Raw genomic sequence first — 26446 nt, 5'->3', positions numbered from 1 at the left:
CTTGTGTTTTTGTTCCACAGTCCTATACCAGCGCGTTGTGCGTAGGTTTCAAGTATTGTTACGCATATTAATGATTCCAACAATTAAAAGTGACTCACGAAGGTAGGATATCAATATATTTTTAAATCGATAAAAAACTTCTGAAAATTATTCCTGTAATATTGCTCGATTGTAGAACAGATTTATAAATCTTTGCAAATTCATGCATCAAAATGCACATTGCAAATTCATGAATAAGATTTTATTACTTACTGTTATACAAATCTACACGCGTGTCAAGCCAAGTACGAGCTAATTCAGAATTATTATTACTGTCGAGCATACCTACCATGTGCAATTTATTACAGCTAATTCAGAATTATTATTACTGTCGAGCATACCTACCATGTGCAATTTATTACACGAACAATTTGCAGCCAGTTTTGACCTAAAAACATAAATATTAGCTAAAAGGTTATATTATAATTTATAACATAGGTATATACTACTAGCAGTTGCCCGCGACTTCGTCCACGTTAGTATAGTAGATCACGTGCCAAGTATTATTTATTGTACAAAAATCGTAGGAAAGTCAATGTACAGCATTGACTTTCCTACGATTTTATTATACAGAGTGTAACAAAATTTTTGTTACACACTGTATATACATAGATGTTCCGCGCGGCTTCTCTTGCCTAATTTAGGAATTTCACGCGACCGTACATTTTTCCGCATAAAATAGCCTATGTCCCTTAACGTGGTCTATTCGTCATGTTTGCCAAATAACATAAAAATTGCTCCAGTAGTTCTTAAGAATCTTAAGATAATAAGCTCTTTCAAATAATTTCCCCCCCTTTTTTCCACATTTTCCTCTATTTCTTCGTTTCTATTAGTCTTAGCGTGATAAAATATAGCCTATAGCCTTCCTCGATAAATGGGCTATCTAACACTGAAAGAATTTTTCAAATCGGACCAGTAGTTCCTGAGATTAGCGCGTTCAAATAAAAAAACAAACTAACAAACTCTGCAGAATTATAATATTAGTATAGATATAATATCTGCAAGATACGAGGGTCGAAGACGCTCTATATAATAACTAGACGTTCCGCGCAGCTTCGCCCGCATAAATCTAGACACGCGGTAGCGTGTGAAGCCAGTTTCAGCATAACAGAACTTGGCTCTACCATGAGTTGCTATCGAAAAAGTATACGATTTTACCGTACCCGATAGCGAGCAAACGTGCGTCGATATAGTTTTCAATAAAAACCGTACCATGAGTCATATAAACTCGCTAGCGACGACACGATTGTTCATGTAGTTTTTGTAAGTTACTATATAAGTACAAAAATCATTGTTTTTCTTATATTACTGTCTGTAATGTAAGAAAAGCAATGATAATAATTGATTGCTTTATTCAAGCCGCCAAGCGCGGTCACAGAGGACGGCTGGGGAGTGAGGACCTCCCAAAAATCCTAAGTAATTAGTAATTAATTACTAAGTACATAAACAGGGTGCAATTAAACCTTCGGGCCAAATCTCGATATATCCTCGATCGATCCTTGTTAAAAATAAAAATACACGTATTTTTTCTTTTATAATTAGTACTAAAATGTTGAGAAATAGCTCCCGAAAGTTATCCTAAAAACACCACAAGTAATGGACACTACGCGTCGCCGCCGGCGCGTGGTCCCTCGCCCCTGCGACCGTTTTGCAACGATTTTAAGTGGGATAAAATATGTTGAGTATTGTAAAAAAATTAACACCCTATTTTTTCGTTAAATAGACTCTCCTAATGATACCTAAGCGCTAAAAAAAAGGTTAGGTTAGGCGCCGGTAGGTTTAACTGCACCCTGTATACAACTGTGCAAAACTCTTGTGTTTTTACACAGCAAGTACCCACTAAGGAATGCCGTAGTATGAGAGAAATAAGAAATGGTATTCCTCACAAGAGGGCAGAGGCTTGCCAAGCACGTTAGTTACTAACGCCTAATTCTCCATATCTAAGTGAATATAACCCAGAGTTAAAATATCACACCTTTTCTTTTATGTTATATCTTTAAACGAGCAATTCTTAGAAATAGAAAGATAATTGGAATCTCGGAATCGGCTCCAACGATTTTCATGAAATTTAGTATATAGGGGGTTTCGGGGGCGGTCAAATAGCTAGTAACCACTAACCGCCAAATCTAAAGAGTCCTAGTTCGCAACTAGCTAATGTGAAATTGCTTGAGTTTACAGCCTTAACTTTAACCACCTCATCGATGTCCTTTTTTAATAGTGCCCAGGTGCCCCGGCAGGAAGAAAAACGTGGAGGGTTTTAGACGGAAAACCTCCGTCGCACTGAGCCGGAGGGAGTAAGACATACTAACCCTGATGGTAGCATACCTAATGCATTTCTCCTCCTTAAGAGCGGGCTGTCAAATTTTGCTGTGTTTTATAATAAGTAGTACGATCCCGGAAGACGATTGACTTAAATGAAATTGAGATTTATTTAATCATTGTAGGTATATTTATCTGATATTTAGCTAACCGAAACCACGATTCACTTATTTTGACTCTATAGTTTCATTTTTCAAAATTATGAATCTTTCTGGGCTTTTAAAAAAATATATGTTACACATAATGATTTGTTTTGTTAAGTAATTAAGTTTACGGTTGCCTGGAAGAAACTGCTTCCAGCAATAAGGCCGCCATTTGAAACTGTTTTTCTTTCCCTCTTTGTATCTGATTTGTTTCATTAATGGTTTGAATAAAAAGTTTTTTATTTATAATGAGTTACTATCATTAAATAACTTGCACTACTACAATCATACACTTTATAAAATAATAGCTAAAGGAAATATTAGTATAGTAGGGCCTCGTTAATCCGGAGAGGTTAAAACAGGACCCTTTTCGGATGATAGAGGCGCGGCATACGGATTATAGTATGCAACGAGCTTTTGCCCGCGGCTTCGCTCGCGTTAATAAGTATTATTATACACAAACCCTATTTGAAACCCTTGGAATTTATCAAAATCCTTTCTTAGCGGATGCCTACGTTATAACATCTATCTGCATGCCAAATTTCAGCCCGATCCGTCCAGTGGTTTGGGCTGTGCGTTGATAGATCACTATGTCAATCAGTCAGTCACCTTTGAGTTTTATATATACAGATATTTAATGGTAATAAAACATAATATGTTTAACCTAAGTTTATTTAATATATTTTTTAATTATAGCATAAAGACAAAATGCACATGTTCATAATTATTACAACCATGTAAGAAATAAGTAAAATGAAACATTAGTTAGATAATTCTTCTTGAAAAAGTCTGTAATACTCTTCTGTTTATAATTTTCGCACTTCATTACAAAAACCCGGTCTCCAGACTCCAAGTCGACGGAGAAACATAACTATCAAAATCTTCAGGCCATTTTAAGTCAGCGTTTAAACCTCCTACTGCCTTCGATCACTAATATACCCTACTGCCTCTGAATCTAAAATAACAAAAGACTGAGGGCGCATTGGCTCATGACAGCCCGCACCTACACTCGCCGGCCTCCCCCGCGAATCCCATTGGCCGGCCGGATTACAGCGATCACCTAACAAGCGGGAGTCCGGATGACCGAGGCCCTACTGTATTGTATTTAATTTTTAAGTAATCATCAAAACCATTTTTAGGACTTACGACCTGCAGCATGCAACTGCAACTTTGCCCGGTAGCACGATTCATGGAATCATTGTATCACGATTGGAGGATTGCGGTGTACCGTGTGTGTAGGCGGGGCTAGCGTTTTGACAGTAGGCTCTTAACGAAAAAAAGTAGTCTAGAATTTTGAGCTCCTAACTGAGTCAAATCGAGGCGACATGAGTGTCGATTTCAAAGAAGTCTTAACATGATCTCGCGTAATCCAAAACCTACAAGGACACGGTATAAGGTGAGAGCGAGTTTCTAACAATAGACTGGCGAGTAGGTATTTAGATCATGGACGTTTACCCACAATGGTTAAACTGACGCATCACTCCAAACTAAATTAACGCGACGCTCTAAATTGTTTTAACGACTAAACTTATGAGTCTTGACTCTTGAGTCACATCGAATGACACACATAATGGTAGATTTATTTATATAAACCCTTTTAATGTAGGGATCAAACGAGATGATAATATTATGTAACTGGGCAATTTCAAAAAAACGTGTATGGGGTATAAAATTTCAGACGGAGGTCACATACTTAATGCTTCCTTCTTGTTGTTTGAAATTGTTTAAAAATTAACCATCCTATTTAGCACTAATACATTTTTGGTATCAAATACTATACAAGTTTTGCAATGTGTAAACAATAACAATAATCAAAGAAAAGTGATTAATAACAGTAAAACTTGGTCACATACCTGAACAAAGAAATTGAAACACCTGCACTTCAACAACATTTCCGCGCTTGTCACTAGTTAGTTTGCCAGTAAAAACAAAAAGACGTACCTATCGATGAAGGACATACGTTGTTTTGCCAGATCGTGCCGAATACTTTCTAGTATTAGCAGAATTTTTGCAAAAACGAGCGGTCACAAAGCGGAATCTTCCGGAAGACTAAAATTTTCGTTTTAAATTCAAATTAACTTTTAAAAGAAATTACATATAAAAATATATAATAGATACCTTCAACTGATACATTTGACTTTCGAGATCTTAAATTATATATAGAAATCACTTCCAATACTCGATATTTTAAAAAATCAATCACTATCTGATCTTAGTTGGGAAGGGGACAGGTATATTTGATGGTTTTCAATACTTTAAAACCTTCTAAGTTTTTTATTTAGTAAAGTAACAACAAGACGACAATTTATATATGTATTTAAACATATACTTTTTTCACATAAATTAATATATTCTGTTAAAAGTGATTTATCTCAACAAAATAAATTAACAAAGTCGAGGGACAAGGCAAAATCAGGGGGTACACATTTTTTTGAAAATGCCCAACTACCTAGCTTGGTACTAGTTTGATAAATTTTGATTCGAATTCCTAAGATTTTTTTAACTTATGTATGTATTGAAAACGATCCAGGCCAGAATAACCAAATTCTAAGATTTCCTATAGGCGTACCGCGTATCCTTAATAATACATACGCTATTTAATATGTGTGAGCTCTAAAGTAGTCATTTTCTTCAGTGAGGACAACACTACAATTTGTATGGTAGCGACACTTTTTACATATTATGTTTTTTCAAGCATCCCCGAATTACGGATGGCCGCAGTGGTATGTAGGACTCCTCTGACGATGTAGAGTCTACCCACTAAAACTCTATGGTGCTCGACTCCCCCTTCAGGCAGAGTTGCGACTAACATTAACCATAGAGCCACTACTCTGATCGACAGCGCACCCTAGTAGCAAACAATGGTAGCTAATTTAATATCATATTAGTAAAGTCCCGCGGTGAAAACTAAAAAGCGACAAACACTCACACTTCGCACTCTGACAGAAACATATGGACCAAAAAGTAACTAATTCGTACGTCAATGCCCCGTTGAAATGTGCATGTGGACTTGCCAAATAGCTTTCGACTGACAAATAACAGCGAGGTCGCGCTCCATGAATCTGTAAGCAAAAGTCAGCTATAACTCTCAATGTAGGTTAGTTCACCACGTCATTGCGTCTTGTTGGCATGCACTAAATAACGGTTTCACGAGTAACTAATGTCGATGTAAATTAACACCTACGCCCGCGGCCGAGCGATTTGTTGCTTAAAACAGTTTGCACGCTCACATTTATAGCTACAACACTGGAATTGTATCACAAACAATAAAATACACATTTGCAGCAGTTAGATAGCCATTGAGTTTAAATGTTGAGCATGGCAATACCTATAAATGGTAAAAATAAACATACAAAAAACACAATTTTCAGCCTATTTAATTTATTTTATTTAATAAAAATTTTATTTATTTAAATTAATTATTTAAATCTTATTATTGATTATTAAAGTACAAATAGAACTGAGTATTTCGTGAATATTTCAAGTGCCTATTTGTTGCAGTTATTGATATCGAGCAAAAAATAGCAAAAAAATCACGTTTCAAGTTGTATGGGCGCCCCCCTTAAATATTTAATTTATTCTGTTTTTAGTATTTGTTGTAATAGCGGCAACAGATATACACAATCTGTGAAAATTTCAGAGGTCTAGCTATAGCGGTGATGAGTTACAGCCTGGAGACACACAGACAGGCGGACAGTCCTCGAAGTCTTAGTAATAAGGTCCCGTTTTTACCCTTTGGGTACGGGTAACCCTAAAAAGCTGGCCCAAATCAAGGTAAATTGGCTCGTTAATTAAACCCAGTGCTAATTCATAAATTATTAGTTCTTACCTCATTAATACTGATTTGTTTGATGTTACGCGGCGTATGCATGATTTAGTCAAGAGCGGCATGCCAGAATAATTATAATAATTAATATTATTCTAATTTTACTAATAGAGCACAAGCCAGGTCAAATTTAATATTTATCGCGAGCCTACATTTTTCGGGAAAAATTAGATATTGTTCTAGATGTCATTTCCCGGGAATCAAAGTATCAAATATTATTATCAAAATCTGTTCAGCGGTTTAAGCGTTGTTTGGATATTGGATAGAATGTTATACAGTGTGTAACAAAAATAAGTGATAATACTTTAGGGTGTGTATGTGTTCCTTGTAAAGAGTTCACTGTGAAAATAGCAGCTCTGAAAGACGATTTTTTTACTTTTGTTTGGGCAAGGGCCCGAGCGTCACGAGTTTCCCCACACAAGTAAAAAAAATTTGCTCTTTCAGCGCCACACACACACGTACACACCCCAAAGCATTATCACTTATTTTTGTTACACCCTGTATGGATGTTTTATAAACAATCACTCGCAAAGTCCCCTGAGTTTTGGGGATTTAAACACCAAGCTAAAAGGATAAAAATACATAATCAAGATTCGAGAGTCGATACTCTGCACAGCAAACAGCAATCGTAACATCGGGCATATACAAGGTTCAATAAAACAAAGTGATAATACTTAAGGGTGTCTACGTGTTCCTTGTAGAGATTTCAGTGTGAAAGTAGCAGCGCTGAAAGACCAAATCTTTTTTTCACTTTTGTATGGCCAAGCGCCCCAGTGTCGCGAGTTACCCCATACAAAAGTGGAAAAAACACGTACACCCTTAAGTATTATCACTTAGTTTTGTTACATCCTGTATAAAATATTTTATAAACTACTAGATGACCTGTGTACTTCGTATCACCTAACTCCTAAATTCTTTAACTTCTATAATAATTCTTCGGACTTCCACGAACATTTCAAGACTAAATTTTGGCTGACAAGTAGGTCTGGCTGCCACTGGCTCTTGGACCATAAAGCATTAGCTGTAATTAGGACTGATGATTTGGCTCTAGCATTAGACAGCAGGCCGCACGGTTAATTAAAATTCTAAGGCTATTTCACAATCACTGAGTGTCTTAGCCCCAACGGGTCGACCGGTCGCATGAATGTTAATTAAAAAAAAAAACAATCACATACTTAAGTACTTCGGAATACAATCACAGTGTTAAGTTCATTTAATTTCGACGGTCGTTTTGTATAAGAGAATGTACCTTCGGCGAAACTTCGATTTGCCGCAAGAGTTCGGCTTATGTAATAATAGTACTTACCTAACTACCTAGCGCTTACGAGGAAAATTTGTCTCTATTGCTTAGTTTAAGGCGGCAGACAAAACCGCAACATTGGTCATTTATAAGGCAATAATTGTGAATCACACCTTCAACACCACCTAATTTGGAAAAGCTTGTTTCCATATGTTCTCGTTGCAGTCCCTAGATGGCGCTAGTGAGTTGTTTTCACGATTGTGATTTGTGAACTTCAAACCGACATCTAAAAATGTATTAATTTTAATCTTCCCTATTAAACATTCCTAATATAATAAGTAACGTAATAATTCCAAGACACACAAAAACATTTTTTTTGATTCTCTAACATTCCCTTTTATCTATTGTATAGTATACATAATAATATTATAAAGAAATATTATAAAGCAAGCTTTCAGTCGAGTGAACTGTGAACCGCCATGATAATAATTTCGTAGTACCTACCAAATCTCCAGTTTATGCAATGATCAAACAGTCAGAAAAGAAAACAATTAAAATTTAATGAAGCGAACGTGCGCTTTTATAAATTTGGACGTGGCGGTAATATTGTGGACGTCCGCGGTAAAACGATAACATAGGGAAGTAAAATGTATGGAAATATATCAAGACGCTTTTAAATTTCCGTCGACAATAACTTTTTAAAGTGCACGTTAGAGGACATCACGACGTCTACACTCTTCTGAATCGCACAAAACGCCAGCGGTGCGTAAAATCAAAAGGGCATTTAACGTACCCAATGTTTTATTGTGGAACGACTTCCACAATAAAACGTTGGGTACGTCCACGATATGGAGTGTAGATGGAGGAGAACTATCTTATATGGGGGATATTTGAAAAAGTGTCCAGCTGTACGCAGTAAATAAAAGTTGAAAAATCCTCCAAGAGTGGCGCTAGCTGCAGTAAAGGGTATGGAATGAATGTAGCCGTTGGTGACAAAATATAAATTGGAGTTAGCCGAATAGCCGAGTCACAGAATTACTGGGTTAATACCAATATATTTTGACAAATATAACCTAAAATATCTGAAATAAAAGCTGCTAAACGATTTAAAATTTACCCTGTTGCTACTGTAGCGTCACCCTAATTTAACGCATTTCAGCGGACACTTTTTACATACCGAGATAGTTCTCATCCATCTACACTCCATAGTCCACGATAACGTGACGTCCGGAATTATAAAAGCGCATAATCCATGGCAAAAGTGCTCAACAGAGTGGCGCCATCTTTTAGTAATTTTGAAAACTAAATCTATACCTAATAATATTTTAAAGCGGAAGTTTGTTTGTTTGTTTGAACGCGCTAATTTCAGGAACTACTTGTCCAAATAGAAAAATTCTTTCAGTGTTAGATAGCCCATTTATTGAGGAAGGCTATAGGCTATATTTTATCTCACTAAGACTAATAGGAGCAAAGAAATAGAGGAAATGGGGAAAAACGGGGGGAAATTATTTGAAACGGCTTATTTGAAGGCGCTAATCTCAGGAACTATTGGTCCGATTTGAAAAATCCTTGTTGTGTTAGATTGCCCATTTATCGAAGAAGGATAATATAGGCTATATTTTATCACGCTAAGACGTGAAGAAATAGAGGAAAATGTGGAAAAAAACGGGGGAATTTATTTGAAAGGGCTTATCTAACGAACTACTGGAGCAATTTTTCTGTTATTTGGCACAGATAAGAAGTAGAAGGATCATCTAAGACTATTTTTTGTGTTGTTGATGTCCTGAAGGATCATATAAGACTATTTTTTGTGGACTAATTTCTCTGTGAAATATCTAATTTACGCGAGCGAAGCCGCGCGGAACGTCTAGTTTAAAATAAAATGAAAACTACTTTTGTAAACGAGGCAATCAAAACTCGTACATGGCACAAACGTATTTAATAATAATCTTAGTAATAACGACCATATTATTAATATTATAATCCTTAAACTCTATAAAGTTGATATGGCAAAGTTAAACATATTTTATTAGTACCATTTTGGCACTTGGTAACTTAAATAGGGTTCATGGAAAAGCGGAGACGTAATATTTGGTCATTGACTTAATTTTTAGAAATAACTTAACATACGTACTCGACTAATAATATCATTTGTACGGGAATAACATCTTGTATTCAAGATAATACAATATTATAACATCAAACTAACAACGCCATAATATGTTAAATTCTGAATCGCACAATATCCCCACGACATTAACCTATTCGCTGCGTTTAATTCGCATACGATATTATATAAATCGATATTTTCAAATTCCAGTTCTGTGGAATTTGAAAATATCGTGTGGCACATTTAAAATCCTTAGTTTTGGAACTTTTGGCTTCTCCAAAAGTTCCAAAACTAAGGGTTTTATTACATGTACGGTATCAAGAGAGCATGTAGGCGCCTAGTCAAATTAATTTGCCTTTACAATAATAATAATTAGGTAAACATCTTACGAATATAACTTTTGGCTAATAGGCCCATTCCGCATATAATAGCTAATTTAGTTACATACTCCTTTGCCACCTCGTATGAAGTTTTCGCCCGTATTAAATCTGCTGGCCTTAAACTCTCGTCTTTTATCTGTAAAAAAAAAGAGGTTTAACCATGTGCCATGTTATGGTGAGATGCCTTAATACAGCGATTCTCAAAAAAGCCTTGTACCAGGAGGGGCTCCGCGAGCGATACTTAAATCGTTTTTGTAACTGACGTCAGACACCAGCATGGAGACAATAATTAATTCAAAGACAAAACATTCTTTTTTTTTGGGGGTCCGTCAAAAATGGTTCTGCCAGCAAAAGTTTGAGAACCGCTCAATAAAAGTAATTAAGAATTCGAGGTGCAGTTGGATTAGTCTAAAATAAAACTTTGACCAAGTTTTAGTCCAAATAAAGCATAATTAAATAATTAACGGCGAATATCTTTAGAATATCATCATCCGCTCAATATAAAAGAATTAATGTTAAATGGGCGAGTTTGCGTTGACCCATACATGAGATTATTTTTTATTCTAATCGTCTACACATGAGCAATTATATGTCCAAAATATGCAAATTTGATTTTACAAAAGGTTTTGTAAAATCAAATTAGCATATTTTGGAGAAGGTTCTATATAAAACTTATACAATAATTTTTAGGACATATGCAAGATTTACGTTAAAAAAAGCTTAATACCTTTTTATGCAGAACCTTCATATTGTTTACTTCTTTTCTGATATTGTTAATGTTCGTGATCATCTTCTTTACAGCGTCATTGAGCTGTTTTATAACTGGCGAGTCCGGGGGCTCGGAGTCCAGTTGATCACGGAGTCTGTTGTAATCCCGCAGTACATAAGCTAGCGTCGCCTCCAGTATGTACAACTGTTGCAGATGGCTCCCCAGTACAGCTAAACATTCTATAATACTGAAATAAGTGAAGAAATATCACTTACCGCAGTAGAACTTAAACGAAGAAACTATTGCAATCACGATTCACCCTGCGCCGGCACGTGTATTGTGACAGAGACAGATACAGTAAATCGAGGTAATGTAGTCCTCTGATTCTCCTTCAAAATAGAGCCTATCTAATTTTTTTTTAATATCTTTAGGAAGAGTGAGTCTATGTCTTTACATTTTTATTTTACATCTTAAAGATCTTTCAAATTTGTTTTATGGTCAGTGGATTGGCCATATTGGCCGGATACGGGAGATTAATTTTTTGCGATTTTTGAAGGGACATATTTTTTTATTTATTAGTAAATTTAGAAAAAATCAAACAGCTATACCTCATAGATTTAACAATACAAACAATATTGTATAAAAAAAAATTCTGGATGCATTGTCAAGGGAGTAAATTGAGGAATACGTTTGTATGGGAAAACAGTGTTAGCGTTTCCTCTGCATTACATGTAAATACACGGCATTTGTGTTGTACTTACGTGTACTTTTTGGATTTCTCAGCATACAACCCAGCAACAGAATTCAATGTCCAGCTTCTAGTGTGAAATTTCCTTATTCCAGTTTTTATCCTCTGCCTCTCGTATGGCATTTCAATACCCAATTTCAACAAGTCCTTATCTTCTAACAGAAGGAATGTTCTAAGATCTATGTTGCACTCGTGAAATTTCTTCTTTAATCTCCTACAATTCATACCTTCCAGCAAATGTAACACTTCATTGGAATAATTCGGTCTGTAAAAGACAAAACATGTACAGTTTAATTAATTTAAATTTTAACTCTTTACCTTCCTTGCCATCGTAAAAAAAAGAAACGAAAAAATAATTTGACCTCGTTATAAATACTATCAGAGAAGTTAATTCATAGGCAGATTGCGAACCTGCGTAATTTGGTCGCTTTATGTCAACAGTCAAACTCAGCCGACGCAACTCCGTTGTACCAAAATTCATATATCTCGGGGGAGCAGTAAACTTATCCGGAAATAAAAAGTATTCTATGTCCTTTCCCGGTGTTCAATGTATCTTTATACCAAAGGGGTTCGAACATTTTTGTATGGAGCCTGGCATATCTAGCCGCCGGCCATTTTGATTTTTTCCGAGCACGATAAAAATGATATATTTGGATAGAGGACACTTATACAAACAATAAATGTTATATATTAAGGTATCCTAAAGTGTCACGTTTCCGAGATATTTGGAAGTAAAAATCGCCATTTGTGTCAGACAGACAGATAGACAGACAGACAGATAGACAGACAGACAGATAGACAGACAGACAGATAGACAGACAGACATATAGATAGACAGACAGATAGTCAGACAGACAGATAGATAGACAGACACATTTTCGTATTAATAATATTTGTATCGATATGGATTGTACCTTATTGTACTTACTGTAATTGGGGGTTTTTACTAAAGATTGAACTTGAACAGTTCATAATCATAACTAGTCTAGTATTGAATTAACATAATCTGCCCAAATGACGTAGGTCTGTCAACTGCCTATGAATCAATTTTCTTGATGGTACATACACAGATTTCTTCACATCTGGATAGTAATTTTCCCAATCACAATTATCAGGTACATCATCATCATCCTGACATTCCTTTTCATCGTCACAATGCAAGTGTTTTTTAATTACGTCAACAATTTCCATGAACCCATGGGACTCCGCTATCTCGAGTGGCGTACGACTGTGTCTATCAATAAGTTTTACATTGGCACCTTCCGACAGTAAAATCTTCACACAGTCAAGCTGATTACAGTGTATAGCCCAAAACAATGCCTGTAACAATAAAACATTGACTTCTTACATGTGATCAAAGTAGGGGCATAATAGGGGAGTCTTTTAATTTTTAATATGTACTTACAACAAAGCATTAGCTACTAGACAAATTTTTATACTTATTGACTTTACATTTACAATAAAAAATATTTATGTGTATTAGTTCAACTATATTTTAAAGGTAGTTGGGCCCATCTTTGGCATCATCATAATGTTTTAATATTATTGATTTTTTTGATTTTGATTTTTGGGATCTATCTTAGCAAATGAGAAGGAACAAAAATATAATAACTCTTTCAGTCACACTTAGACTACGGTGCGAACCGTCAAACTTCGTTTGTTAATGAACAGTTACTGAAGACGCGCGACTTCATCTGGTGTATGCTAAATTGTTGTGGTAATGACATCTTCATACTTAACATCAGAGTCGGACGGACGGCCATGAGGGTTACAAGGTATGCTTGCTTTTGATTTGGAAGGTGCAAAGGAATAAAACACGTCCACAATGGTCAAGTCGAATTAATTTAGGCGCCTACCACTCGTGCATGCTTGACCACAGTTTTGCTTGCGCATGCCGGCTTGTACAGTGTACACTGAACATTGTGCGTGTAGTTGGTAAAACGGTACTAACTTGAAATTCTGGCATGCGCAAGCCTTCGTGTATAAACTTGTCTGCGTGTGTGGTTGGACGTTCAGTGTTCAAGCCGCTCTTAGCCAGTCAAATGATGTTAAAATGCGCGCACGCTGCTATAAAATGGCGGATTTACGTACATATAATCATCAGTTCGCAACTGAATTCATTGAATTATAAAAATCTCTGCTCGCTCTGTGGAAGATCAAATCGAAAGATTATTCTGACAAGAATAAAAAAATGATTTCATTTCTGCATTATTAATTGTCACTAACAAACACTGGAAAAATAAAAGCAGATAGAAATATCTCTCTTCATTGAGAAACATTGTTTATACGCCGACGATCTCGGCAAGAATGTGGCTTGCGCATGCATAATTGTGCCGTGTGCGCCAGCAAAACTGTGGTCAAGTATGCATGTGTGGTAGGCGCCTAAAATTATCATGACACAATCTATCAAAACTATTCAAAACGTAAACAAATCAAAAAATCATAAACTAAAGAGTTGTATAAAATCATATAAAAAAGGTTTAAAAAGAAGTCTAGTTATGTACACTACAAGTAACAAGACACATATCTGACAACTTGACATGCACGACTGCACGTCCCGCTTTGCCGACGCGAACATCCGGCGTTGCGGTCACAAAGGTGTGCACAGCGCCATAAGATTACATGGGCAGCGTCGCTTTGGTCGCGTAAGTTTGGCCTAAGCCTTAGTGTCAAAATTTTTATTTAATTTTGTATCTCATTATTCTCATGTTCCTAACTGTTCAATCTACAACTCACTAACTATACACTTACTGTCCATCCCTTCTCATCTCTCATTTCAATATTGACTGGTTTTGTAAGTATTAATTGTACAAGTCCTGTCCGTCCACTGCTGGCAGCTCTCATGAGAGGGGTCAAACCATATTTGTCTCCTTGATTCAATATACAATGCTTTTCTATAAGCATGGTCACTATATTGTAGACAGCGGTATCACTGGCGCTGGTATTGGAGCATGCCATCATCACTGGTGACACTGAATCTGAAAGGTAACAAACAATGGCATTAGAAAAAAATGTTGTAGGTCATAAGTTTATTTTAAAAGAATTTCATAATATATAGGCCTGCATGCACACAACTTTTTCAGGTATTTTACTATATTAATAAGGCTTATTATTAACTGATCACCAGAAATAGTAACATTTCACAGACAAAAATAGTAAACGATCACCAAAATACAGACCACCATTTTAATGTAAAATGATAACCGAAGATTTAACATCTTAAAACCAAAAATAGTAAATGATCACCAAAATAAGTAAATGATCACTAACATTATACTAGCATTTTAAAGTAAAATGATCATCAAAATTAGTAAATGATCACCAACATTATACTAGCATTTTAATGTAAAATGATCACCAAAGATTTATTATCTCGCTATCCTATTTATGCAAAATGACTTCAAATTAATCATTGTTACTTAAACCAAAAGTAGTAAACGATCACCAACATTAAATACGTTAGCACTTGGCATTTTAATGTAAAATTATAACCAAATATATTTTTATTTAGCAAATATCCTATTAAAGAGAAGAAGACAGATAGACTGACAGACAGACATCGAAGTCTTAGTAAAAGAGTCCCGTTTGTACCCTTTGGATACGGAACCCAAAAAACGGGACTCTATTACTGAGACTTCAATATATCAAAATAAAATTAAATAATCAAGACAATACACAAACAGACAATTGGGACAACTATATCGATAGACTAAAGTTTTGTTTTGAAGCAAATGGAATCATAGTGGACAATGTAAAACGTGCCAATTTTATTACGGTGTGCGGTCCGCAAGTGTACGAAACATTACTGGCGTTAATTACTCCGCGAAAAGCAACCGATGTATCATTCAATGAAATCATAGACATTCTAACCAAACATTATAGTCCGAAACCAAATGAGATATCTATGTCGTACAAGTTTTATAAACGCGATCAAAATCGCGGCGAATCCGCTGCCGAGTACATAGCTCAACTTCGACGGATAAGTGCTAACTGCAATTTCAGCGACTTAGAACGAATGTTGCGGGACAGACTCGTGTGTGGCATGAAAGACGAGAAGTTGCAGTACGAGTTGCTAAAAAAAGACAATCTTACTTACCAGGACGTAGTCGACGCCATGTTATCATCTGAAAGTGCCGTAAAAGACATGCGTATGATACATATAGTGGGGAGCACCAGCTACAGTGGCGCGCAGGCGCCCACAGGAGCAACCGCGCTGGCTGCTGCACCCGTTGTTTCGCCGTTGCCGCCGCCGGAACCTATGGACTTGGATGTCAACGCGCTGCGCCCGGGGCGCAGCGCCCTGCTCCGCGAACGTCGGCGCCACCTACTGCAGCACTGCGGCCTGCTCCTCGAAATTCTTTTCGACTGTGCTATCGCTGTGGAGACAGGCACGGTGGCGAATGCCGTTTCATCAATACGACGTGTCGGTTCTGCAAGAAAGTCGGACACCTGGAAAAAATCTGTATGACCAAGAAAAATGCAAACAAAATGAACATTACGGAGGAGGAGGAAACTGCAAATTTGATTGGCATCTATGCGGTACAAAGTACAAGTCGAGTGCCGCCTTTCATCATTCGGGTGGTGCTTGTGGGCGCGTCAGTGGAGCTGCAGGTGGACACGGGCGCATGCCACACGCTGATAAACGAGCGCACGTGGCGCGCGGTGCAGCCCCGCCTGCCGCCGCCGCATCGCCTCCAACCTGCGCCACTGGCACTGCGCGCGTGGACCGACACACCTGTTCATCTGCTCGGGCGGACAGTGGTACCTGTTCGATACATGGACGCCGACCACAAGCTACCATTGCTAGTGGCCAAGGGTACTGGACCTAACCTACTAGGGAGAGACTGGCTCGGTCATCTTGGCATAAGTATGAACATAAATTTTCTTTCTAATGGAGATTCTACTGCACTGGAAAGTATTATCACTAAACATAGTGAAGTGTTCAAGGAAGGTCTCGGTACCTACCTACCTACCTGTCACCATACATTTGAAACCAGGCGCTGTACCAAAATTTTTGAAAGCTCGCCCGGTTCCATACGCTATTAAGGAACGAGTAGAGAATGAAATTGACAGGCTGGTATCTGAAGGCGTCCTACGACCAGTGGCATACTCAGAGTGGGCAACACCGATCGTACCAGTTATTAAAAAATCTGTTGAAGTCAGACTCTGCGGGGACTACCGTAGTACCGTCAATGAAGCCACTGAATCAGATACCTATCCTATGGGCTATGCCTACAGCGAATGAGGTGTTCGCTGAGATAGGTGGCGAGAAATTCTATACAACACTTGATAGATCGTTCTAGTGAATCTAGATCTAGATCGGGCATACACCCAAGTTACTGTCACCGACGAGACATCAAAACTTTTGACTTTGAATACTTGCAAAGGACTGTATTCCGTACACAGGCTAGCATTTGGCGTAAAGGCCTGCCCGGGCATTTTCCAAAGAATGATGACAGCTCTACTGGCAGGCATCAAAGGAGTAGCAGTTTTGATAGATGATATTATTGTCTCTGGTAGCACCATACAAGAAATGTTGAAACTCCTGGACAAGGTACTAGTACGCATCGAAACAGCGGGACTACGTCTTAATAAAAAGAAATGTAAGTTTGCAAAAGAAAAAGTTGAATTCTTGGGATTTATCATTGATAGTGATGGCATCCACCCGTCACCGAGCAAGGTTGAATCCATACAGAACACCCCAGAGCCCAAGAATGTTCAGTAATTACAAGCATTTCTCGGCCTGTATAATTTTTACGAGAGGTTTATCACTCACAAAGCTACAATTCTTGAGCCTTTACATCAGCTTTTGGATAAATCACAGGCATGGCAGTGGACGGAACAAATTGCATTTGAGTTATTTTGATTTATATTTATTGAATGCTGCTTACATTGTATTGTTTAGAAAATTACTTTTTTGGGTTCAATATTATTGATGACGTGAAAAGTTCAATTATTATTATTAGTTTGTTTTTTATGCTATACTTATGTACATACTTAAGGATATAGATATGTATTCTATATAGATGTGTATTCTACATACCTCCCGTATGTAGAATACACATCTAATAGGTTAGGTTGGTTGTTTGATTGATGTGGGTACAGAAATATTTTCAGTGTATTTTGCTACCTAGCTCAATAAAGCTTCTTTCGTAATTTAGTGTTTAAATACTTATTCTGGACATAATATAATTTAAAAGGGGCTCCCATACAAAACACAACTTTAGGTCTAATTTTGTTCTATAACGGTACGGAACCCTCCATGTCCGACTCACACTTGGACAACTATTTTGTTAATAATATGCTTACATGTTTTGTCAATCGTAGTGATTTATTTGGACAGAAATATCGCATTGATTTGCTCACAAGGATTTGGTGATCGTTTACTATATTTGGTGATCATTTACTATATTTTGTGATCATTTACTATATTTGGTGTTCGATTACAATTTGAAGTGTTGTCATGACTAAAATAGCTGGTAGTATTGCAATTTTAGACTTTATTTTTTTGGTGTTAATTATCTTTTTTTGGTAAACAAGTTTAGGGTATCAGCGCATTTTTTGGTGATTATTATATTTGTTCCCTATTAATAATAATATTTTAAACTGGATGGATGGTCTTGATTGTTCATCATGTTCTAAAATTGCTATGCGTTCCAAATAATACACATGTTTTATTAGTATTAGAAGTATTAATTATGTATTATTCATGCACTGTGCTAGCAGAGAAGTTGATTCATAGGCAGATATTAGACTTATGAATCAATTAGTACAATGGTATGTGCCTAAATATGTATGTACATATTTAGGCAATGTCTATTTAGTCATGAAGTTTGAAGTATGGAACTGTGGAAGATCCGGCAAATGGGACTGGCATAACATATTATTATAGCAATGTTTTTAAAAAGTTATTAGAAATTTGGAACCAGTTATTATTAAATTTATTGTGGCTTTATAGTAAGTGTCATTACAAAAACATAAAACTGATTATTTATACAGTTTAGACCAGTGGTCCCCAACCTTTTTTCCAAGCGAGCACAAACATGTTTTGATCTGGGTTCGCAGGCCACAACAAAAATTTTTTGGGTTAAAAAATAATGTTCTTCAAAATTAACAATTTAAAAGTGGAAAAAAATCACGACTTTCACGACGAGTTTACATTATTTTGCCGGTGGGTGTGAATTTTAAAAAAGTTTAACATCACGCAGGCCACAGATAAAGTCCCGCCGGGCCGCGGGTTTGGGATAGCTGGTTTAGACGGAATATTATCAAAAACAATTTCATATTGTACACATACACTGTTACTAATTAATTGTTAAAACAATTTTATTATGTATATGTCGTAGGATGATTTGATAAATCCGTGTTTTCGCGAAATCCCTAGAATTTTCGCGAAAATTCGATTTATCAAATCATCCTACGATGTCGTAGGATGATTTGATAAATCGAATTTTCGCGAAAATTCTAGGGATTTCGCGAAAACACGGATTTATCAAATCATCCTACGACATATATAATATATAGAATTTTAGTTGAAGTGACTCAAACATTTAATGATATTTTTGGCGTGATATCTTTAATCTTACCAGCACTTAAATTTGGGTTGGCCCCTGCCTCCAGTAAATATTTCACAAATTCTTCCTGACCATGGAAACAGGCATGTAGCAAAGGAGTCCATCCACTATCAAGTTTTACATTAACATTTTTGAGATCTGGAAAATAAATCAGTTAAATATCAGATAATGATGTTATGGTGTTGTTTGGCAAAAAAATCATTAATAACAGTACCAAATTAGAATTTTCCATAATATGGTTAACTGGCATATTTCCAGATTTAGCTACTAAAATTAATACTTTGATCGTGGGAATCGCATACACAATAGATTGTCAATTGTTATGGGGCAGCCGGGTGCCACTTGAGGATTGATGGGTTAGCAACAATGTAAGAATACTTTTATATTTGATAAAACACTAGTGACTTGATAAATAACTTTCAACACTGGCTATTGTGTTTTAAAAGTATAAATAATACTTTTAAAACACAATAGCCAGTGCTCTCAATAATCTTCCTACATAGTTATAAATGTTTATGGTAATGATAATAGAAAACAAAAATACTTAACCATTACTTAAAATGGACTTAAATTTTTCTAAATCTCCATTGATGGCAGTTTCTTTCAATTTTTCCTCATTTTGCCGAAGCACATTTATATGGTCATGTTGTTGGTACTTTTGTTTCTGGAAAAATAAGGGTTTGCGTAGAAAGTTGAGGTAGCTCATATATATGTTACAGCCAAAACAATAAATCTGGATATTATATTTATTATCTAGCCATTATTTATGCAATGTAAGAGCTTTTATTTAATTAATTGGGATTTGGGAATAATAGGTACTTACAGGTTTACGTTCGAAGTATCCATAGTCGTCGTCGCTTGATTCTTCATCAGATAGACCTGCCGGTCGTGCGATCGGCATTGTAAATTTGAGTATTGTATATAAATTATGTAAATTATGGAAAATATCTTATTTTGTTTTATTTATTTACACAAAGCTACAGAAAACTTTTTGTTTTTAAATACAAAATGACGTTTCTGATGAGAGACTTGACAGCTGACAAGGGATTTATTTTTCTTATTATGGCACTTCAGCTATATAACCACGGCCAGTGTCGAGTACATATTATAATGGCGGCAAAACCTCAGTATCACTTTCAAAAAACCCAGTTAACACAATTTTAGGAAAATAATACAAAAACACAACATCACACTTTCACATTCCCGGCAAAACTTCGTCCACAGATTTAATTATAACTCCGACGGCTCATGGACGACTAACTCCGAAAGGACAAGACAAGTAGTCCCCAGTACACGGAACTAACTTTTTTCTGATACATACAAATTTACCACTTTGTGAGTGCCTTGTTTACAATGAGTCCGACAAACTTTTCTATGGGAAAAATTTAGGCGCTGTTGCGTTTTCGAATGCTTGACTCCTGGAATTGTCGATATTATGACGTCACCATGGCTACTCGTACATACAACTTTCATTTTTTGGAATTTGTTTAATAAAGTTAATTTAAAAACTGTGGTCAACTTGTCCGACAAGAATCACGCTGCGTCTGGAGTGTCCGACACTCCAAAGATGTCGCTATGACGTCACTATGACTCTTCGTACATACAACTTTAATTTTTTCAAAATATTTGTTTAATAAAGTTAATTTAAAAACTCTGCCGTCCTAAGCATAAACAACGCAATCGACATTTTTTACGAAATTGAGTTATTAGTATATTCGGAATCGCTGAAACAAGATCTACCAGGATCTATCACACGTTTTTAAATATCTTCTATAGTTTTCATTTTATTGTAAGTCATAAACAGCGTATGTGATATTTTCCAAACTTGTTACTAGTAATATACATCATAACCAAACATGCGTTTTTTATGACTATTTTACTTAGAATTTCGATGTATGAAATACTAAGCATAACCAACGCATGTGTGACAGTTGCGTTGTTTATATCTAGGAAATGCACAATTATTGTGATGCTTATATTTAGCAAAGATATGGGAATTACTTACATTTAAGTTGCACATACAGTTCGACAAGGCTTTAAATGAACGTGGCGAGAAAAGGAACTAACGCTGCTATCATACAAAAACGTAATTTTTGACAGTTCTCCTTTACCAGCAGCGCCCATTGACATCATTGACACATTCATTTAAAGCCTTGTCGAACTGTACGTTCAATATTACTAGCAAAGAATGATAAGATCAGCTCACATTCATTTTTTTTGTAACCGAACATAAAAGAAAACACCTTTAAAATATAGATGCATAGCAAACCATGAACCGGTACATTATTGCTTTTATTAGTTGTACTTTTTTATCACAAGAATTTTTCAATTTTTAACCTAATAAAAGTTGTACTAATTTATGACTAAAATAATTGAGATCAGGTTTTCTTTGAGTAATAATTAGAGATGTGCCGATCATGACTTTGGCCGACTAGCCGACTAGCCGATTAGTTGGCTGCAAAGAAGCCGACTAATCGGCTGATTAGTCGGCCAAGCCGATCATGGTTTCGGAAGTTTCCGTAACGCTTTTTTACTGCTGTTTCGCGTCGCACATGCCGCCTGCAAACGTGTCGAATCGTGTTATGTTTAGGTACTTCGTGTACGTTACTTTATTTTGTTTCGATGATACAGTTGATGATCTTCATTAAATACCTATTTCATGTACATGAAATCCCGATTTAATAATACATACTTAATTTGTTGTTAAGGTTATATTTACAAAAATAATTTCTTTACTAACAAGTACTTTCAGAAACACTTCATTTAATTTTAAAATGTGTAACACTGATCGAGTGTGATATACTTAAACACATTATAAAATATAATAATCAAGGTTTTTCTTTAACGTAATTTCAATAATAGCAAATAAAGTAAAAAGCCGATTAGTCGGCGCTTTTTGCCGACTGTTCGCCGACTACAAAAGTGGCCGGATAGTCGGCTTCACCGACTAGTCGGCGACTAGTCGGCTCATCTCTAGTAATAATATTATATTTTATTTATTTTTTAGTACAACTTATTTTTTGTCATATTTTAGTACTTACAACTTTTATTAGGTTAAGAATTGCCATGAAAATAATTGTGATAAACTAAGTACAACTAATAAATTAACCCTTAATCAGGCATAGTACGATTTATCAACCACCTAGGTAATTAAAGTTTAATAGTGATCTTTGTCTTTTTTTTTAATTCAAAAAACCTTTTTTTGATTACCAATATTAAATTTGTATCTTTCGTATGAAGCTAAAAATTTTTTACCAAAAAATTCATTTTGGGAAAAATCATTATCCTAAGTAAGTGGTAATTATATGCCCTATGCCCGTCTGGCGGTAGAATGATATGGACACTGTTTCCATTAAACAAGAGATGATTTTGAAATAAAAATATAATTGTAAATTATTAGGTTTATTTTTAACAAAAATAACATTCTTCTAGTCGATACTACGTGTAGTAACTACACGCTTACAAAACAGTAATCTTATTTAAGTATTCAAAATTCTTCAATTCTTGTGAATAGTTCACCACCTCATATGGGAATTCCATATGTGACTGACTCTACATTTGATACGACTTGCGTTTTATTTTGTAATATATTATGGTTACTATCATGTTGTTAATATCAATTTTAAGATGGCTTTGTAGCAGATTAAACAAGCTAACTTATGCAGAAAAAATGGTATACGCTGTTGTTTTCAAATAGCTTTTATTTAGTCAAACATAAACGTGACCGACACTACATGCAAAAGGAAGTCGTTTCCGAGAGTGTTTGTAAACACCAATAATCTTCCTCTCTATGTGCTAAATAACTCTACTTTGTATTTTTATGGAAAGTGCATGAAACAAACTATTATAAAATGGTTACTTATATTCTGTAAGTTATTTAAAAAAATATTTATTAGCAAAAGAAATTGTGACCGACACTACAGCCCAAAACGTGACCGACACTACACTCACTTTGGGCAGGTAAAAGTCGGTAGTTTTACATGACACCTTAAAATTTATGTATCTCAGCACGTACAATATGAACTCTAAAATTATATAAAAGCAAATCAGTAATTATTTAATTCATTAAAATGCTTTTTTTTAACTTAAACATCACAAAAACTTACTTTTTAAGGTTTTATTGTTTTCCCATACGTTTCTTAAAAATAAGAAACAATAAACTACAATACAACACTTTCCTCAAGTTTGCCATATACGATTGCTTTCCAGAAGTCATTCCTTACCAACAACACTATAAATTGGTGCAATAATATAGGGTGTTTTTATGTGATTTTTTTCTTACCTTCTACCCTCATTAACTTTTTTCTCCCGTGGTTTAGAGATTTTTCGTCATACAATAAAATGTTCAACTTTTCAAGCCCTTTCATTTGGCGTATGTCTCAAAGTGCTACATTAGTTTGGAGGATATGCCCCTCTTTCTATAAAAAATAATTATTACTTAATTATTTATTTTATTTAAATTTTGTTTTTAATTATTAAAGTATAAATGGTCGCTGTTAAGCATTAGCGTCCTAACCCACAATTTTTTTTGTTGTTAAATTTTGAATGCAGTCTTGTTCTAAATCATTTACAGAACATAACTGCATTCATAACTCAATACGTAATTTTTGTGTGGGCTAGTACACGAATGCTTAACAGCGTCCAAATATAACTAAGTATTTTGTGAACATTTCAGCCTACCTTATGCCATGATAGATATCGAGCAAAAAATTGCAAAAAAAATGAAGTTTGTTGTATGAGAGCCCCCTAAAATATTTAATTTCTTTTGTTTTTAGTATTTATTGTTATAGCGGCTACAGAAATACATAATCTCTGAAAATTTCAACTCTCTAGCTATTATCGTTCTTGAGTTAAAGCCGGAGACAGACAGACGGACAGACAGAAGGACAGACAGAAGGACAGACAGAAGGACAGACAGAAGGACAGACAGAAGGACAGACAGAAGGACAGACAGAAGGACAGACAAGGACAGACAGAAGGACAGACAGAAGGACAGACAGAAGGACAGACAGAAGGACAGACAGAAGGACAGACAGAAGGACAGAAAGAAGGACAGACAGAAGGACAGACAGAAGGACAGACAGACGGACAGACAGAAGGACAGACAGAAGGACAGACAGACGGACAGACAGACGGAGAAACAGACAGATTTACAGACAGAGATGGTCAGGAAGACGGACACACATTAAAGTCTCAGTATAGGGTCCCGTTTTTACCCTTTGGGTACGAAACCCTAAAAACACACACTCGGCCAATTGTAGAAGCTCGTAGCGAGGCAATAATTGGATATAGATACAAAGTGTAAAGGACAAAGTTGTAGAGAATTTATTTAGCTTTTATTATGTAGTACAAGAAAATTTCGTACGAAGCACCGTTTATGATGAGTAAGCAAAAACTAAAAAACGGGACCTTCTTTGCCCCCCCCCCCCTCCATCGGGCTCACCTCGGATGGGGTCAGGACTTCTTGTATGTTTATCTCCTAACTAGTCTAAACAAGGTACCAAAGTCAAAATTTCTGCTTTCGACTTTTCCAAGCAGAATCATTCCTTTACTAGGCTATAGGTATAATAAGAATTGCTCTTTTAAAAGTTTAAGATGTTTCCTCGATGTTACAAAGATTATTTTTGAAATTAGTATTCACTTGGAACTGAATTAAGATACTATCCAGTAGTGCACGTTTCGGCTATTGCTTATATAATACAACCATCGCAAAAAGTCCACGTTTATAGGCAGCTGCTAAAAACAAAATAAGATTACCTTAATACAATGGGTTTCGGTTGACGCTGCGATTGTATTTTATAAGCGCTGCAGCTAAATTACAGTATATTCAAACACCGTCCGACCGACCGCGATTCGTGTCGATGTCATCCTGTTTTGAATTAACACCAAAAATATCATGTTGCTGCTACTCTGCGTATGTCTTCTGAGCTCAGTACACGCCGGAGCTGGTGGCACGTTACGAGGCACCCTGGTCGATTTTACCAATCCAAGGGTACTGGCGCACATAGAGTCTCTGGCACGTATGGGAGTTTCCTGCGTGGTCAAAACCAAGCCACCGCCGTCGGACGTCAGGGCCTACCTTACCAACTCCCCCGCGACTACCCACAGGGGTAAGTGCTTCGTGGCCTGCATGCTGGAGTCCAGTGACGTCCTCGACAGGGGAAGGGTAGACACGGATATGCTGGTCGAGCTCGCCAGTCTCATCAACGGAAGGAACTCTCGCGTGGTACAAAGCCTGAGCTACGCCTCCAGGGAGTGCCTTAGAGTCGTTACGAAAGAAGTTTACAAAGACCAGTGTGAATTCGGCTCGAAGTACAACGACTGCCTGAACGACAATATGAGAGAGTTCAGATTCCCCGAGGAAATAGCTAATGAGTTGCTGAAAGTCATGCCGTACCATCGCATATCACCAGATCTACTTTAGAGCGGAAGGGAAACGTTGATTTTTGACTCATATTAAATTCTTTAACTTGATAATGATTTTGCAAGTTCTGTACGATTTAAATAAAAAAAAATCTTAAATCCACTTTTAGTGTGTTATTAGATGTAGGTCTCCAATTAAAATATAATATTATATAATTTATTAGGTCCTTACATATGAAATTGGCGTTTTGTATGGGAGGAATACATAAAGTCGTTTTTTTTGTATATTAACTATATTTAATTAATCAAAATGTAGTCAAAGTATCATTCATTGTTATTTCTGCATTTCGTAGATTTTTGCCATCTTAAGGGTAGTTCGTTGATCAATTTACTAAAAAAAACGGAGAAACGAGAGTCAATAAATTCTTTGAATGCGGTTTGGACTGCCACATTAGAGTTGATTTTTTTTCCTTGTAGGAAGTTATCCAAATTCCGAAAAAAATGGTAATCTTTCGGAGCTCGGTCCGGGGAGTAAGGTGGATGTCGCAGACATTCCAATTGCAGCTCTTCCTGTCTGTTGTGCAGTGTCTGGTCTAGCGATGTATCGTGGACTAGTGCCGGTGTCGTTCACTAGAATGACACCGGCACTAGTCCACCAAACACTCACAAGTAACTTTTTCTGAGTCAATTTTCGCTTGGGGCAGAATTTGGTTAATTCTCCAGGGGACAGCCATTGCGACGAACGCTTCCGGTTATCGTAAAGGATCCATTTTTCATCACAAGTAATGATCCTATTTAAAATACCTTCATTATTGTGTCGGTTGAGCAATGTAACGCAGCAGTCGACGCGTGTTTTTTGGTTTGCTTCACTCAATTCATGAGGTACCCACCTTTCAAGTTTTTTTATTTTCCCAATTTGCTTCAAGTGGATTAAAGCAGTTTCATCACTTACACCGAAGCCTGCTGCTAACTTTGAAGTGGTTTGCGATGGAATC

General features: G+C 36.2%; 2 protein-coding genes across 3 annotated transcripts; one reads left to right on the top strand and one right to left on the bottom strand.

Annotated features, from left to right (window-relative positions):
• Positions 1 to 9537: 9537 nt before the first annotated feature.
• On the bottom strand, positions 9538 to 20051 carry LOC121728884 (ankyrin repeat, SAM and basic leucine zipper domain-containing protein 1). 2 transcript variants are annotated; one of them, XM_042117206.1, is made up of 8 exons: positions 19912 to 20051; positions 19638 to 19752; positions 19101 to 19226; positions 14266 to 14492; positions 12581 to 12834; positions 11528 to 11779; positions 10785 to 11013; positions 9538 to 10193 (listed from the first exon to the last, which is right to left on the bottom strand). In XM_042117206.1, exons 1-8 carry the CDS (start codon positions 19987 to 19989, stop codon positions 10050 to 10052), a joined length of 1425 nt encoding a protein of 474 aa, XP_041973140.1. In that variant the 5' UTR covers positions 19990 to 20051; the 3' UTR covers positions 9538 to 10049. The 2 variants fall into 2 exon arrangements, with proteins under 2 accessions (XP_041973140.1, XP_041973141.1); XM_042117207.1 differs by having other exon boundaries at positions 19644 to 19752.
• Positions 20052 to 24820: 4769 nt separating this feature from the next.
• LOC121728766 (general odorant-binding protein 28a-like) lies at positions 24821 to 25614 on the top strand. The gene has a single exon (XM_042117018.1). The coding sequence runs from the start codon at positions 24985 to 24987 to the stop codon at positions 25510 to 25512; it is 528 nt and encodes a 175-aa protein (XP_041972952.1). The 5' UTR covers positions 24821 to 24984; the 3' UTR covers positions 25513 to 25614.
• The last annotated feature ends 832 nt before the right edge of the window (positions 25615 to 26446 follow it).

This window comes from Aricia agestis, chromosome 7, assembly GCF_905147365.1.
Source record: "Aricia agestis chromosome 7, ilAriAges1.1, whole genome shotgun sequence".
NCBI lineage: Eukaryota > Metazoa > Arthropoda > Insecta > Lepidoptera > Lycaenidae > Aricia > Aricia agestis.
The sequence above is the reverse complement of the archived record's forward strand: the minus strand, read 5'-3'. Positions and strand labels throughout refer to the sequence as shown.